This window comes from Ambystoma mexicanum, chromosome 9 (genome assembly GCF_040938575.1).
Source record: "Ambystoma mexicanum isolate Mex_15411 chromosome 9, UKY_AmexF1_1, whole genome shotgun sequence".
NCBI lineage: Eukaryota > Metazoa > Chordata > Amphibia > Caudata > Ambystomatidae > Ambystoma > Ambystoma mexicanum.
The window spans coordinates 333,576,604-333,594,025 of record NC_090931.1 but is presented as its reverse complement, the minus strand read 5'-3'; the positions used below and the strand labels follow the sequence as shown (position 1 = coordinate 333,594,025).

The 17,422-nt window shown below is 40.2% G+C and overlaps 1 protein-coding gene across 1 annotated transcript in view; it reads right to left on the bottom strand.

Moving 5' to 3' along the window:
• Window positions 1-9,315: 9,315 nt before the first annotated feature.
• NCF1 (neutrophil cytosolic factor 1) overlaps window positions 9,316-17,422 on the bottom strand; it is a 184,807-nt gene continuing 176,700 nt past the window's right edge. Inside the window, exons 9-11 of the mRNA XM_069614750.1 lie at window positions 13,774-13,881; window positions 10,735-10,886; window positions 9,316-10,185 (exon numbers count right to left, since the gene is read on the bottom strand). Coding sequence (XP_069470851.1) covers window positions 10,061-10,185; window positions 10,735-10,886; window positions 13,774-13,881 — 385 coding nt within the window. The 3' untranslated portion in view covers window positions 9,316-10,060. The remainder of the gene's footprint in view (window positions 10,186-10,734; window positions 10,887-13,773; window positions 13,882-17,422) is intronic.

Here is a 17,422-nt window from a genome sequence, read left to right as displayed (position 1 = left end):
AAGTATCCAACCAAAAGTCTGCCAACGTTAAAAGAATGAGAAATGAGAAATCGAAGTGGTCCTGCAACGTGTAAAGCCAAACCCTGTGCACATTCAAAAGTCTTCAACATTTGATGTAAAATTGACATTGGTCCGAGCCTGGCTTATGCAGACTAATTGTGTTGAAGGGATCTGAGCCCAGCTGAGAGGGATCCGGGGTGAACCGTGAGTCACCCAAAAAAGAATAACCTATGAACATTCTGTGATAAAGTGAAGGGTGAAAGACAGGCTTGACCCGGTAGAGGGAAACCTGTGCAGAGCTTTGTACTACAAGGATCTGAGCCCGGCTGTGGGGGATCCAGGGTGGAGAGTGACTCACCCGATGTGAATACTGAAGAGGAAAGGAACTTGTTGTTTATTTGGTTGCATCAAGCCCTTTGAGTGAAGAGACTTTGAGAAGCAAGGAGGCTTACGCTCCGAAGGCCCTGATGCTGATGATTGAACTGTAACCTCATGCTAAAGAAGCCAGAGACTGTGCTACGCTCGAGTGAACCGCCTTATCCCGTGTTGAAAATGTGGGGAAGAGAGGCCAACAGGCTGAACATCTGACAAATCATTTTTGAAGACTTCTTTCTTTTTTCATAACAGTATTCCCCACACTATTTGTATTTGGAGTTAAGGATTGGCAATATGTTTTTTAGTATAGGCCCTTTTATTTTCACAAGACGCCACTAGGACTGCGTTATTATTTGATGGTTTTAGCTTTCTCCCGTCTGTAGATTTAGGTTTAGATAGGTGTTTATCATACCCTTTTTGAAGTTCAATAAACACTCTTGAACTGTGGTCACTTGTGTCTGGCTTACTGTTGATGCCACGCCTTCCTTACAGCTGTGATTAATATCCTTTGCAAATAAGATGTACCAATGCAACTATACATAATTTAGGTTGTGACAGCATTGTTTTCCAAAGTAAAAGTTACAGAAATGGGGGTGAGTAAAGTAGGCTGTTGAAGAAGTTTGTATTTCACTTGTTTATTTTCGTTTTTTACTTTTTATTAATTGCATTATGGCTAATATAATTAAGCGTTTTGCATTCAATTCACAGTACCAAAAACACAAGGTGATTAAAAAAACAAAATCCTTTACATATAAAATAACCCCTTAAATAAAATGACCAAACAATTTTTACACTATCAATTAAATCTTTCCCGTTCTATTAAATACCTTAGACATTACTTTCCCATTCATATCACCTTGTCCATTAGTACCAATAGTCATGTCTATTCAAATCATGGGTGTACTTTCCCATTCGTGCATAGCTGCTGTAGTAATTACGAGAGATTCTGCTGGCAGCATCATGGACCAAAACTGGTCTGTTACAATACTATTTGAAAATGTGCAAAAACACTTGTAACCCTTTTAATAGAAGTCAGTTGCCTTTTTACATGAGGTCAGGATGTGTCTATTAGTTTCTAAAAAATTTGCGCACATGGAACATAATCTTCTTTCACGAGGAATATTCTGCTACGCACCAATATGATCAATAACAGGCAAAATGTTTAGTCACAGATACATAACAAAACGTCTAAATGTATATGTACATGCTTTAATCAAATATGTACGATGCTTAAAATATCCAAAACTTTGTTGCAAATATTCCTCATAGGGTTCTTTTTTCTCAAGCATCCCAATAAACCTCGCTCTGTCCCATTCCAGTGTCTTGTGCTTGAGTTTATGTAGGTAATAACCTATATCAGCTGCCTCCCCCAATGGTAATCCAATGTTGTTCAAATAAGCTTGTACGGAATCTACCAGGTGAATAAATGCATTATTACCCCTACAATAATGTTCATGAGACTTACTTTGGCTTGATTTATTTTTAAGAATATCTTACTGCAAGACAATGTTCTAATGATTTGTAAGGAAGTAGTACTCTGCTCCATTCTCATGGCAGCTACAGAAACTGTTGGCGGTAATCCCAGTAGAGATCTGAGGATTTTCCATTCTAATTTATCCAGCCAACCCACATGCTTTTCTGGAATCGTTTCTAGCCCATATAAAATACAAGGGTCAATTGCCTTAGTGAACACTTCCAGTAATCCCTCAACAGAATATCCTCCCACTCTCTTAATAAAATCCCTCAATACCAACCATCGCTGCATTGCTTTAGTTTTGATATGGGTGTAATGTAGTGAGGAAGAGGGGGCACTATAGAACGGTAAACCGAGATACACATAGGTTTTAACCAGCTCTAATTTAATACCACTAATATACCAATTGGACCTTGTAGTGTACTACTCTTTGCCACAGATATGCATAACCTTGGTAGTTGATATTCAAGCTGCCTACTTCCGCAAACTCTGTCAAGGTGTCAATCGCTCTTTGTAGACCAAAAGGGGTGCAGTTCAGTAAGACTGGCATCCGATTAGGTAATCCACAGCACTACTGCCCCACCCATGTGTGGTGGAAAGGTTTGCGGCAAACTAAAATGCTCCCTCATGTTAGCCACATGAGGTTGAATAGCAGGGGTGCAAGAATGCACCCCTGCTTCAATCCTCTATTGGTAGGTAAATAACCCTCTCTTGCAAGAGGCGAATGGTGAAAGTGGTGTCCATGTATAGGGCTTTTAGGAAGTATAGCAGATGTTTATCTATACCCCATCTTTCCAACTTTGGCGGTCTACACAATCGAATACTCTCGTACAATCGACAAAGCATAAAAAAAGTTTGCCATCGGTCCCACTTACCACATCAGCCACCAACAGGCGCAGGGACCATATGGCCAGAATAGTAGAATAGCTTTTCCTAAATCTTAGCTGGAAAGGTTTAATTAGTTGTTTGTCTTTGCACTACGCAGTCCTCAAATCTAGTAGTATTGTTGTAAAAACATTGCTGCTACCATCTAACATAGCTAACAACCTGTACTGATTATTGTCGGTTCTTGAACTTGCAGTAAATTTCACTTGCAGTAAATAAAGGTATTTCACGATTCATCAACCCAGCTCTATTAGGAAACTGGGGCTTGTCAATATTCTTTGACTCATTTTGTTTACACATTTTCCCTGCAGTAGGTGGTTTAGGGCGTTTGGCACCTAGGGCAAAGTTCTGCACCCTTCTGAACCAGATTTTACTTACTACAATTCCAATAAGCCCTATCCAGCACTATCTATTGTGAGGGACCATGACAGTCACAGAGCATATCGCCAGGAGAGCTGCAGGTTGCAGAACTCTGAACTCAGCCATTTCCGAAATGTGGGTAGCATTACAGTTGGCAGATACATCACCTGAAAGCAGTGGTAGAATGTGCCTGTGTGTCCTGTCTTCACATACCATGATATACCATGAATTTGGTCAAAGTGGCAGTGCAGGGCTTTAGTTGTAGTTCCTATGTGATCTGGAGGAACGGGTTTACCAATGTTTGGGGCATTTTTGCCCCCATGGTGCGCATTTGGAGGATGACTGTACATCAGTAGGCATATGCTGGTTCTGATAAGAAAAAGGTGCCATGTTTTTTCTTTTATTTATTTAGGTCCTTCCTCGATTTTACTACAAGATATTACATTATTTAAGTAGAGTATGAGAAATTCCCGAACAGCACTGCTTCTCAATAAGCAGAAATGTGATTTATCGAGCCTTTATATCTTTTATTGATGTTTAGTGCTTTGTTAGATTTTTAATCAACAATAAATCTGACGTGTTTTCAAGGTGAAAAAAATGTAGATCATCACCAGTAAGTGTCATATAGTTTCTCATGTCTTAGTCAGTCGGCATTATGCATTAACATTTTTAGAGCAGACCCTGATTGGATGTAGCTTCCTCACTACTTTGTTTAATTTGGTCTTGGATGGCCAGGTTACGCCATTCTCAAAGACCTTGAGGGTGTGTCTGCATTGTGCATTCAATCAGGTTATTTTGCTTGTGAAATTGGATAACACTTAATCAAACTCTCCTTCCAAATTAGGAACCTACATTTAGTTAGATATCTGGATGTGGATATTTGTTGGTATGCGATTATTATTCTCTATATGGTTTTGATAACTTCTCTATATGCTATCCCAATACCCTGTCTATGGATCAAACCTTCTATGGAAAAGTAAATTCTAGTCCCAACTACCTTGATTTTTGTTAGTTTGTTGTAGTAGTATTCTTTCTGTTTCTTCCATTTCAGAAGGTTACCAGTTTTTCAAATTTTTCTCTGCACCTTGTGTAAAACATTCACTGGCAGTGTTTGTACTTCCGACCTGGAATAGCCCCCACTCTCCACCCCTCGGATTTAGCTTTGACTGATCCATCGGCCATCTCTGGTGTGCTCGTTTTGACAAGGTTACATGCTAAAATTTGGTCGGGGCTAAAGTGATTAAGATTATTGCATTGGGCTGGGGAAAAAACATTAGTGATTACAATGTAAAACAGTGTCAATTCAGTTTTGAACTTCACTATCTCAAAGGCCAATATTTTATCGGATCATTGCAACTTTAAAAAAACTCTCCCAGTCCCCTTTCTACAAATATTTATTTTATCAAATATAAACACAATGAATGCACGTTATAGATGCACAAATAAAGGGTTAACTTTACTAAGAAAACAGTCACAAAATGCATTTGTTCAAAAATATATTTTAAAAAGTAAATATGTATAATACATTACATTATGATTTTGCTCTGTGTTCAGTAAATGCTTCTGAAACACACTTCAAATGTTACAAATAGCATATTAGGTTGTTTACCTGCAGGCACCTAGGCTCCTATGGCAGTAAAAGGTTCTGGGTGTTCTTGCAACACAATACAAAAAAAACAGATGAGAAATTGATCAATCAGAGGGCAGGATCCAGAACACTTAACTACACTTTACAGAATACTACTCCCAGAACTAACTGACTGGTCAATTCCTTGCTCAGTCTTGTTTCTCTAAACAATCTATGATGACATAGCACATCCAAAATGAATGTGTATGGGTGTAGTACAAACATACATTAAAAACATTCTCACGACTGACAGTGGGATGTTCCATCTTTGTATTTATTAAAAGGGTTTATTCACTCAAGTGCTTTAGTTTTCTGACAAGCAGCAGTGGAACGTCTGACAAGTAGTAAGATGTTCTTTCATGGTAATGTATTCTGCACGGTGGTGTTTCACACCATTGGATGTGCGTATGTCAGTAAACCCCCGATTAGAATAACACATTATGCAATGTAATGGTGCTGGAATAGAGCAGAGTTGGGGTACAGGGCTTCTCATTTGCCAATTTGCTTCTCTCGATTCCATAAAGTGGGAGTCGGGGTACATGGAGTTTCATTACTTCTGCAGTTGGCATAAAGATGCTTCCAGCCATCATCATCATCATCACCATCATCACCCACCTGGATCTTTCTGAGATCCAGCAGGCGCTCAGCTCTCCTTGGCTCTCATTCACGAACATGTGTTGCCCTTTGTGTGTGCACAGCAGAGCGTTTTTAAACCAGTACATTCAAAAATAAATGTATACCTCTAACGAAGGAGGGAACATCTAATCACATTTCTATTCCATTTTCAGAGGTAGCTGTTATTTTCAAAGTATTGCCATTTTTCTTGCCACTAAGTACATTTCTATACGTTTGTTAGAGATTAAAATGTACTTTTTAAATGCTTGAAGTAAAACAAATATATATATTGCAATTTTGTTGCTGCTATTCCAAATTCTAAATACACTTCTATCCCTTCCTTAGAGGTAGATCTGTATTTTGTAAACGTTTGCAGTTTTGCTGCTGCTGACCAAATGCGTTTCTATCCCGTCTGTAGAGGTGGATATGTTTTATAACAATGTTTGAAATTTAGCAGCTATTGTTTCACATGCACTTTTTTCACTTTCTTGGGAGAATAAACACATTTTTATATATTTGTACATTTGCATTTCCTGTTTCAAGAACATTTCTAGGTCTTTGTTGGTTTCAGCCAAAAAGTATGGTGAACAGGGGTCACGGGGGACACCCCTGCAGCCCTAGACCGAATCCAAATGAAAACCAACCAAAAGTCCGAAAGAAGGTACCACAAAATGTTCGACCTTCTAAAAGGTTGACTTTTGGTTGGGTAGGTGATTTGGATTCGGTCTAGGGCTGCGGGAGTGTCCCCCCGCTCACTATACTATGACCGGGAGATGCAGGGGTGTCTCCGCAGCTGTCCCGCAGTCTGAAAAAAATACAAAAAAAGGGCTGCCGGGGTATCCACTGCAACCCCCGCTCACTACACTATACAACATATATACCGGGTCAGCTGCGGGGTATGCAGGGGACACCACACCGGCGCTGACCTGGGAAGAAAAAAAAAGGAAAGGACCCTGCGGCGCCGGTTCCCAATCACAGAAGTGAAAGGGAACATGCATTGCAGGGACAGAGCGAGATGGAATGCAAGGTAAGTAGGGGGTGGTGGTGTGGGAAGGGGCGTGGGTAGGGGTTTGGGTAACTCTGTAATGTTCAGGTAAGAAAAGACTGAAGATTATTTCGAAAAAAATATCTTTGGTCTTTTCTCCCTCAAACATTTTTCCACCTCGGTAAATCAACCCCAAATCTCTTTGTTAAAGTTAAAAAAATATTGTTGTAAATGTTTGCAGTTTTGTTCCAAATATGTTTCCATCCACTTATTAGTGGTAGAGATGTATTTTTTAAATGTTCTGAATTATGTCAGACATGATTTAGACTTGTCATGCATAATTGGGTGACCAAAATGGAAACGCTGGTGCCTGACGTCAATAGCCCTCCAGCCAGGTGGATGCTGGGTATCAATGAACAGCTCAGTGTAGGATACATTTGCATGATATTTCGTTAATCATTGGGGGTGGGGGCACAGGTTGTGCTGCGCTCAGTTGTGCTGCCTGCCCTGCCCAACCCACCCAAAATGCCCAGGTTTCATTTATGAATAAAATGGGCTGCACATATTTTTAGCACATGCTTGCCTGCTAAGCTTATCCTTTGTGCTCCACAGAGATGGGCAATTTCCAACGAATGAGCACTCTTGTTGTTTCTAAGTGAGGCCTCTTTAAAGCATTCTCACCCAGGCAAAGAAGTTGCAATGTATTTCCATGGGACTTTATAATCTCAGCCGTCTTCACTTTTCAAATATGCTTCTTTTATGCTTAATCCAGTTAGTTCCTGGTCAAGACAGATGAAGAGACCAAATGGGCCGGACTACATGAACATTTTGGCTTGGACAAAATGTTTGGTTGGCTGTAGTTTGGAAGGACTTTGAAGTCTGAATCATGTTCTTTTTAAGAGGTTGACTTTCCATGACATCGACTATGAGAAAACACACACCCACCTTGTACTGACGTGCCCACAATTTGTTTGCAGGCAAATTAGTGCAAATTCAATACTTCTAGAACTTTTGTATTCATTAACACTTGCAGTTGATAAATGGCACGAGGAAGACTTGGTACAGATATGTAGCGATTTCTAACCGCACTGAATCCAATGTAGTAATCTACTTGACTGATGCACGTCCCACTGCATTTCCATCTGCCCATATACCACCTTCCTTTACACTTAACTATTTTAGTGAATGTGTTTCTTTCTACTGATATCTTCCCTTCTGTGTTTAAATGGGCTATTTATTCATATTGCTAATCCTTCTATTGACCCATCTTTTCGGTCCAATGTTCGTTCCATTTCTCTTCCCTTTATCTCCAAGGTTCTTGAATGTGTGGCCTCTTCTGATCTTGATTGCCACTCTCCCATACCTTTTCATCAACCACAGCTCTGTTATATGTTTCCAATTCAGTTCTTTCTGCCAGTCATGTGAAGGAAGCTTCTCGTCCTGACCTCTCTGCAACTTATGATACCGTCAATCATTCTATTATTGTATCTACTCTTCCAACCTTGGGCTTATCTGGTTCTGCCCTTCAGTGGTTTTGCTCTTTTCTCAGGGACTTTGCGTACTCTGTTCCCTAGGCTGGGCAGTTTCACTATTCCCTTTTCAGTATGGGATTCCTCAAACTTTGTCCTTGTCCCCCTACCATTCTCTCTCTATAATATGCCATGATTAACTCATCACTTTTATGCTGACTATCCACAAATCGTCTTCTTGATTTTCTGACTCCCTACACACACCACGTTTTCTGTCTGCCTACTAGCAATTCACTCCTGGATGGGGGTCCTGTTTTATTGTTCCTACTTTCTCAGTCACGCCATTGATATCACCCATTAATATTTTGTTCCATTCTTCTTTGCTTTCTCTCTCTACCTCTGCAAACAATCTTGGTGTTATCGTAGACGCCTCTTTCTTTCTCTACACATATTTCTAATAGACCTGGTTGTATTGCTTTTATTTGTATACCCTGCATAACTCCGATTCTTATATTTCATTTCATTCTACTAAGTTACTTGTTTCATCACAAATTTTGTCTTGCCTGGACTACTGTTCTGCTCTTCCTCTTGGTCCTCCCGTCTATCAATTGGCCCCAATTTGGTCTATTTAAAAATCTGCAATTCAGGGACTTAGTTTCTTTCTCAAGTGACTCGGTTTTCCTGCCCTGATTTCTCTGCATTCTGTTTCACTTTATGTTGTATTTAAAGGTATCCAATGCCTTGTTGCTCCTTAACTTGCCTCCCTCATTTCGCTTTACACCCCAACATGTTGCCTAATGTCTACCTATGGCCTACCTGCGCCCAGTATTGCTTTCATTGTTTTTCCTTGTTGGCTCCAAAACATTGAAATCCATTACCTTTTCCTATTCAGTCTTTATATTATTTTTCTTGTTGTCACTCTCAACTAAAAGAGCATACTTTCTGATTTATTTATCTGAAAAATTGATCTTTACTGTTAATTCATAATTAGAACAGACTACAAACAGTACAGTATATCACTTTAAAGAAAGTTCTATATAAGCTTAATATGGTACAGATATGTTCTGAAAAATTGTTTCCCATGAGATTTGGAAAATATTCAATGGTGTGTAATTTGGCATTAACTGACAGGCATGTTTGTGTGAACTTTAAAATAACACATGAAAAAGTTAAATGAAGGGTGTGTACAAAGATCATATTAGCGCATCAGGTTTCCTGGTGTCAAAGAAATGAACGATGTAAACATACTAGACAAATATGCAGTGCACATAGCCATGTTTTAAAATCTTTCCAGAATTGGAGATGGCTCTCTATGGGTGCGTTTCATGTCAAGGTGGCCTTAACAAAGAAGGCCTGTTCTCTTACGGAAGACTTCCTGACCTTTAGGGGTCTTGTGATTTGGGGTTATTGAGCAGGTAGTAGGAAAACTGACTGCAGCCTTTTGGAACAATCAGTAAATGATGAATATTAGCTTTTTTTTTTACTGTTACATAAGAGGAGAGTTTTCGCCCATGCTCGCAAAAAGTATTGGTCATATTTATTACAACACTTTTTTTTAACAAAAACCTAATTTATTAATTCACAAGTAACCTCATCGATGTTAGATCAATCGCCTGTACAGGTTGCCTAATAATAGTGCCCCAAGTCTCAGGCATTTCCTAGCAGTTTGTTGCCTGCATATGAGGTGACTTGCTTTATACTGAAGAAAGTCCTTTTTCATTTAAGTTCCACTGCTTGGTAAATTAGCAATTTGGGTTGAACATACAGGTACAACATCGTACATTAAACATATGACTAAAAGTATGGCACGATCACCTTGCTTCATCTTTACCAGGTGGACAGTTATAAAGAATAATTAGCAACCCTCATCCTATGGCCTTTCAGTGAAGAACCAATGGTTTGAAAATGTCATTATTTTCAGATCATCTATTATCTTCTGTCTCTTTAAAGCTTATCTATTGTATTTGTTGCACAGCCGCTTGGGTAAAGGAAAATATTAAAATCATTTCCTAAACCATATATTGACATGCACATAGTTTGGATATTTAATACTCTATTACAATAAGAAGCTTCTGAAAAGGGATATCCTCTGTATCTTGCTTCTGGTGGTGTATCATTAGGTCATGTGCTGCAGTCTCAACCCTATGGGATATTTCAACTCAGCGTGCAGCACTACTGATATAGAGAGGTCCAAGGATAGTTCCCAATCCAACATGTGTCACTGCAGACTGTTATGATGACGACCTCCTAGCACTATCACGCTGTTGACTTCAGATCCCTGCATTGATTTTGTTCCTGGTATATTCTGAACATCGATTCAGCAGAAGGTCCTTGCTTGGTCTGGGTGGAATGTCTGGTTGACTTTTGGGTTTATTCACAGACTCCTGGATCATATCTACAAATCATTAATGAAAGACAAATTAGAGAAAATATCAGCAACATAAAATAGATTCCCCAAGTAGGTTAATGCACCTTAATTAATGGACCTGTCAGTTATTATTGACTTAGTCAGTTGCCCAAAGAACCGATCAATGCACCAGAAATGGAGAATCTTTGGCCAGATTTGCAGTTGCATTGTAGTTGTCATATATTGGGTCCTTTGTATTTGAAAAAGCAAAAGTGTAGAAACATGTACTGCCCTTTTGACAAATAGAGAATCGGCTTTGACCATTTCTGAGGTTCACAAATGTACAAGCTCACCCAAAGGACCAAAAAAGTGCCTGCATCTATTTCAATTTACAGGTTTTTTAATTTTCTGAGCTGAGGAAGCTGCTATTAATGAATGTATGCATTTGGCTGGGGGTAATCCTCATTAATCCCTTCTTTCCTAGCACGTGTCTCCAAAATAGATTATGGGACCTTCTTTGGAATCTCTGTCCCCTCGTCTAACGGACCATGCTCAACTTTGAGCACAAAATAAGACAAAATTACATTCACAACATACCAAGTTGTTTTGTATTTCCGTTATCCAGATTTAATAGATTTTCTTTGGACTTCCGCTGCTGGATGTATCTCATGCTGTTCCTTCTGTACGTTTCCTTGTTTATCTGTTTGCGACCTTTCATATGGATACTCTGAGCATTGCGAATGGTGGATCTAATGACAAAACAACAAACATGAAGTTATTTTTCCTTATCAAATAAAATGTAATAACACAACAGTTGCTGAATGAACATATCCAGTAGGGTACGCCTACTGGCCCTCAATGAAACTTCTTGGCACTCATAGTTCAGAATTGAGTTGTTGAAGCACAGGATAAAAAAAAAACAGATTGGCCCCAGATGATGTGTGCTAACATTGCAGACCAAGGCAAAGTCAGTAACTCCTCACCAAACACCCATCTCCTTATCCCAGGTCTCTTGTAACTAAATATTTTGCTACCTGAACAGTGCTGCAATCATAAGTATGGAAGCTTCCCGTTCTCGTCTGTGCCCTACCCAACCCCCTTGTATGCTCTTCTGCCTTCTGTACAGAACAAAAGACTGTGCAAAAGACAGCCCAGGTGTACTATGCAATTCTGAATTGCTCTCCCAAAGTGAAGAGCCAATTTTCTGTTTATTCCACAGTTTACAATTACATTGAAATGTTTGCATTTCAAACGTTGAGATTTAATAAATGCACACATTTTTGTCGTTCTGCATGTCTTCTTACGTGTCCATTCCAAAACTATTCATACAGAGTGGTTTTAATGGTTTTTCCAACCTAGGTGAAGTGATATGTTTCTGAGAACCCCCTCAGTCTGACCCTTGCATCACCTATGTTTTCTATGGGCAATTTAGCAGTCTCCCAAAATAGTATTGTCCAAGAACTAGCCCTAATGAATGCATGCATTTATATATCTTCTATTTCAACTGTAGTGTAGTACAGAATCGGACCACAATACTCGTACTGCACCAAATGATGCCAAGATGAAGCTTGCATCTTGAATTTTATATCTGTTTCAGAGTAACTTAAATCTTAAAGCCTTTGCTGCAGTCTACGTTGAGCAAGCTAGTTCAGATGTATTGTTTTAATAGACCTAAACAGTTTAATGAAGAACTTTAATATTGCCACGTCTTGTTATATCTGGCTGCGAGGAAATCATGCAGTTCCAAAGGAATCCGCAGACAAGAGCTTCAGATTAGGATTTGGTTATACCAAAATACTTTTGTTCATACCAGATCTGCAGAGGGTTTGAGGGATGGATTGTTAACATAGAAGCTTCTTCTAAGATCACTGCATAGTATGGTAGTCCCCAAGATCGCAGAAATATCACTGTAAGCTGCACTAGTGGCTTCAGACATGCAGACTAAATCACAACATGGTTAATGCCTTATAGCCAGCAGGTTAGATCTTTGAATTATTCAGATAACAAGCTAACAGTTTGATGTCGTAAACATGTCGTATACCTATATATTTATCTACTTACACATTCAATACATTTTGTAATATATTTTATCTTGTATGTTGTTTGTTGGTTTTAAATTACGTATGCATGCCAACAATTAAGCAACATGCCCCAAGCGGCGGGGGCATTACCGACTCAGGTAATGCCCCGGGGCCCATAGTTATAGGCCCGAGCGAAGCGAGGGCCTTAATGAAGGCCCCGGGGCATTACTAGAGTTGGTAATGCCCCCGCCGTGAGGGGCATATAGCTATTAGTATCCCGGCCCGCAAAAACTGCGTGACTGGGGCACTAAAAGCTTTATTTATTTCCCGAAACGCTGCAGCATTTCTGGAAAAAAAAGACGTCAAAGAAAATAGCCGCCATGGAAAGGGAAAACGGAGTCCGTTTTCCCTTTCCATGGCGGCCATCGGGAGTGGACGCGCTGGAAACAAAAGCGTTTCCAGCGCGTCCGCTCCCGAAAAAAAAGAAGGTAAGTGGGGTTGGGAGGGCAGGGAGGTGGGAGGAGGGAAAAAAGCCTTACCTCTGTCCCCGGCGGGGGGCGAAGGTAGCCTCTCAGCCTTGGGGAGGCTCGGAGCGGGGATGGCCCTGCTTCGAGCCTCCTCATTGGCTGAGGGGCTGCCAGGCCCCCTGCCGGGGACAAAGGCCGTGGAATCCTGATGCAGGGATGCCCGGCCAGGTAATGCCCCGGCGAGGGCCAATCAGAATGCTTGTTTCATTCTGATTGATCCCTCGCCGGGTACTAATACATAATATGGACATGATATACACCCCAGGTAAGTAAAGGAAGAGCCCAGGCCTATATTTTAAAACATGAAGGAGCGCTCGTTATGGCCAGGTTAAAATGTCTAAGTCACTAATTAAGAACAGACTTTTCATGTGTAACCTGTAGAAATATTTTGATTTTAGCTGTTTTTCACAACTTTGGTTAGCAGATCATTTCGTTCTGGCAAATTACAAAAAGAAAAGTAGTGGGGACTTCTAGCTGAGTGATGACGAGGTGGACAACTGATGAGTAAGAAGCAGGATAATGAGTGAGAAGCAGGGTATCTTAAGTAAAGCTACTGACAGATGATGGCGGAGGGGGAGTGAAGATTGAGACATTATGATTGAGGTATAAAACTGATGACTTAGATTAAGGAATTGAAAGTGAACTGCATGGTGGGGCATAGGAGAGAGCAGGAGGATAGGGAATGCGGTATGGGGACATAAGGGGAATGACTGTGAGGACGAGGGAGGAAATGGATGTGGACTGAGCTATGAGGAGTGATAAAAAGGATTGGTGTATAAGTAGTCACATGGACTGATGAGTGAGAAGAGAGGAGTGAAATATGAGGAGAAAAGCAACTGATGAATGAGGAATAATGAATATGTATGAAGCATAAGGAGGTGGAATGATAATGTTCTCAAATGTACATTGTGTGACGAATGAGGAGGAGGGCTGAGAAGGAGGAGTGACAAGTGAGGACCATTGTGTGAGCAGGATGATTGAGAAGTGCAAATAAGAAGAAGGAATGAGTAAAAAGGTATTAATGAGCTGTAGATTTATTATTGAAAAGCAAGAATGCCAAACATTGAGGTTCTGGTAATTCCACCTACCTTCGAGGTGGCGCCACCTTGTTCTTCAGCTGTGTTTTCTGCATGGATGGTTCTTCCCCAGACTTCTGAAGAAAGATGGATGGGTAATAACCTGTGACCTCATCCTTCCTGAAATCATGATTTCGGTGTTAGTGAAGGTTGCTTTTTTGTGGTAACAATAATGTGTATGAGATGTGGTCAAGGATCTGCAGGAGAATCCTGGATTAGTCTTCGAGCCACTTGCACAAAAGAATATTTAATGACTGTTCATTCACTGCAATTCCCACACACTGTTTTCCTGCAGTGAATGTGTCAAAATCAACATAATTGTATTGGGTTTATGAGATAATGGGCTGAAGTTAACTAGATCACTTGGCAGGGTTTGTTTGGACTAATGTAACAACTTACAAAACGAGAATGTATACAAAAACAAACAGTATGCCCCTCAACTTGAAAAGACAAGAGCATGCAACACTGCAATTCAAAGATTGGCTAGTGCTAGAACACATGTTAAAATTAAAATGTTGTGCTACATATTTTTATTTATTTATGTAATTTGGTTTTAATATTATACACTTTACAAAATGAAATGTAATACACAAATAAAAAAGTGTGATAATCATACGTCAGTATTACAATTATTGAGGTAAAATAAGAACATATGAACGCCCAATGAAGATATTCTAAAATACATAATATTTCTAAATGTTCACCAGGTGCCAGACCATTTATCAGTTACCATTCCACTTAGGCTCTTAACGAAGTCAATTTCACTGAGGTCAACTGCCAGAATTCTGCTATGGCAAGTGATGATCCTAGATGCTATCCTTGAAGACACCTTAGTTAAAATGAATAAGTACATATTGCATCCAACCTGTACACACACTTTCTAAATACTCTTATTGTGTCAGAGCTGGACAATAAAGATGTAGGTGTTTTAAAGTTTCTAATGTGTTGGGTGTTTTACGTAAACTGCACTGTCATTCATTCCTATTTAATCCTAATCTAGGATCAATAACCTCTAAAGATTCCGGTACACTAAGTTTACATTTTATGAAAATGTATTGCAGCGACTTGTTTGATCAGCTTGCCCTGGGTATATGTAAAAGTCCAAAAGCTTCCTTTTGGAATGAAGGGTTATCCAATCATCATATAAGACCCATAATTTTAGCTTTTCTTTTTGTCAAACGAGTCAAATTTATCTCTTTGGGTAAATCTGGAGCATGGTCGAAGTCAATCATGTTTAAGAAAAAAACATTGGTTAATCTCTTTGTACGTCGACATCTATTTGGGGTTTGAATGCTCCATCGACATGTTTGGGGTATATTTTATGTCACCTGGCTGTGCATTGAGTGTCCTTAAAGAACACACAGCCGATCCTATTTTAACCACTGTATCCATTTTCAGCACATTTTTCTCTATTCGTATTAGTGATATTGTAATATTCCTCAGCAGCCCCAAAGTTGAATGCCACAAATGTTCCTCAATCTTGTTTAGTGTCTCCTAAATATTAGAAGGGCTTCAAGTTCATAGGTAATTGCCGGGATACATTTTTGTTCATGTAACATAATTATCAAAATTAAGGAGTATGCACAGTATTTATCGATACCACATTAATATGCTCCCAAACATTTTGCCTTGTTCACTCACATTTTTAGTTTGAGAGTTGTGAAAAAATCTGAAGACCCAAATATTTATAGTAATTCACTACTTCTACGTCTATTATCTAACCACCATTTCTTCCCAGGATGGATCAATGATTTCTTATTAGAAGATACCATAACCTGGGTTTTATTATTGTTTATATATAGGTGGTTTTGAGTGAGAAAGTGCTCAATTATCAATGCACGTTCAAGGCCCATAGCCGTACGGTGCATTACGCAGCCCTGTATGAAATCTGTTTGTATGGTCAAAGATAATGCACCCATACAGTTGAGCCTTATTCTGCTGGTTGTTTTACTATGTAGCCCATCAAGGAAGTTCAGCTAACTGTTGGGAAGACGTAATTATTTTGTTTCATTAACAGGCAATCACAACATACTATGTCAAAGGCCATGTAAAGAGGTGGCCCCCTTTTTCTAAATGCATCTTTTATTAGTAGTGTGTTTAATATCACTAAGTTGTGAATCACTGAGCATGCTTCTCTAAAGCCTACTTCAAATTTTCATTGAACCTTCCTCACTCTTACCCATATGTTCATCCTTTTTAGTACAACATTTCAGAAGACCATGCCCAGCACACCCAACAATACAATCAGATGCTATGCGCCCTGATCTGTTAGACTTTTTGAAAATAGAATCAGTATTGATTCTTTCCAGGAGGCTGGAATAATCCTGGTGGTCAGAATTTCATTGAAAAGAGGGTACGCATAAGTCGCCCATTTCTCAGGTTGCTGAATGAGCTTGGTGTTAGCCAAGCCATCAGGGCCCTAGGCTGTTCATCCTTTTAGCATTTTCAAAATGACAACAGTTTCATCAATGTCTAGCACTACCTCTTCCATCAAGTCCTCCGTCTGTTTTTGCAGTGTGTCTTAGCAGAATTTTACTCAAGTATTTGGATCAGACTCCCTTAGGAATAGGCATTATTTGTTCATAATCCTCCATGTTGTTCTCACCAATTAAGTCTCCAAAATGCTCTGGAGTCCTTATCCTGTACAATATTCCACATGCTATGCCACCATTTTTCAATTATTTTTCAATTATTTTTTTTGTGTGTATTCAGATCCAATTTTAAATCTTGTCTGAAGTGATATTAACCTTATTTTGTAAACCTTGTTGGTCTTCGATTCAAATCTTAACCTTCTTATGTGTTTACCGTTGACATTTTTTTTCTTGAATAACTTCATCGTAATGATATTGTTTATCTATGTATAATATGGACTTGCTGTCACGCCACTTACCCGGAGACCAGGGTTCTCCGCACCGTCTCTCCCTGCTCCTGCCTGGTGGATCTACCCATGCTTCCACGCTTGGGGATCCACCGTTCAGAGAGCGCCTGGGATCCATGTTGACAAGCCTCTGCGCATGCGCGGACGACCGCATTCTCGCTTCCGTGCATGCGCAGTTGGCTGGGCCCTCGCAGCTTTGAAGGCTTGCTCTCCAAGCCTCGTTCTGGGCTCGTCAGCACCTGGAGACGAGACAGCTTGCGTTTCAAGCCTCTCAGGTGCTGGCGGCCCCATAAGGGGAGCGGAGATCAGAACCTAATTGCGTCTCAATGCGGTTTGGTCTGGAACGTGTTGCTCACTCCGCTTGGGTTTTCCTGAGCCTTCCTGTTTCCTGGTCCTGCACACCTATTGTCTGTCTGTGGTTTACCTGCTCCTGGGCCAGTCCCCTTTCCTGCGTGCCTGGAGCTCCCTACCTCTGTGCTTGTCCTCTATTCCTGCCAGCCTGTGGTTATTCTGTTCCCTGGGCCTTTTTCCCCTTTCAGTCAGTCTAGTTCATTTAGCTTCCCAAGTCTCCTCCTTCCTGCCTGTTGACTTACACCTTATCCTGTGTCAGTTTCCATATCCTCCTGCCTGCATTGATTCCCTTGCTCAATCCTGTACCCTCTCTGGACTCTGGTTTGCATGCCTCTGACTGGTTCCACCATCTCTTCAACCTGCAACTTCTTGCCGGCATTGGATCTCCAGTTGGTCACAGCTTCAGTTTCCATTACTCCGAGGACTGGCTCA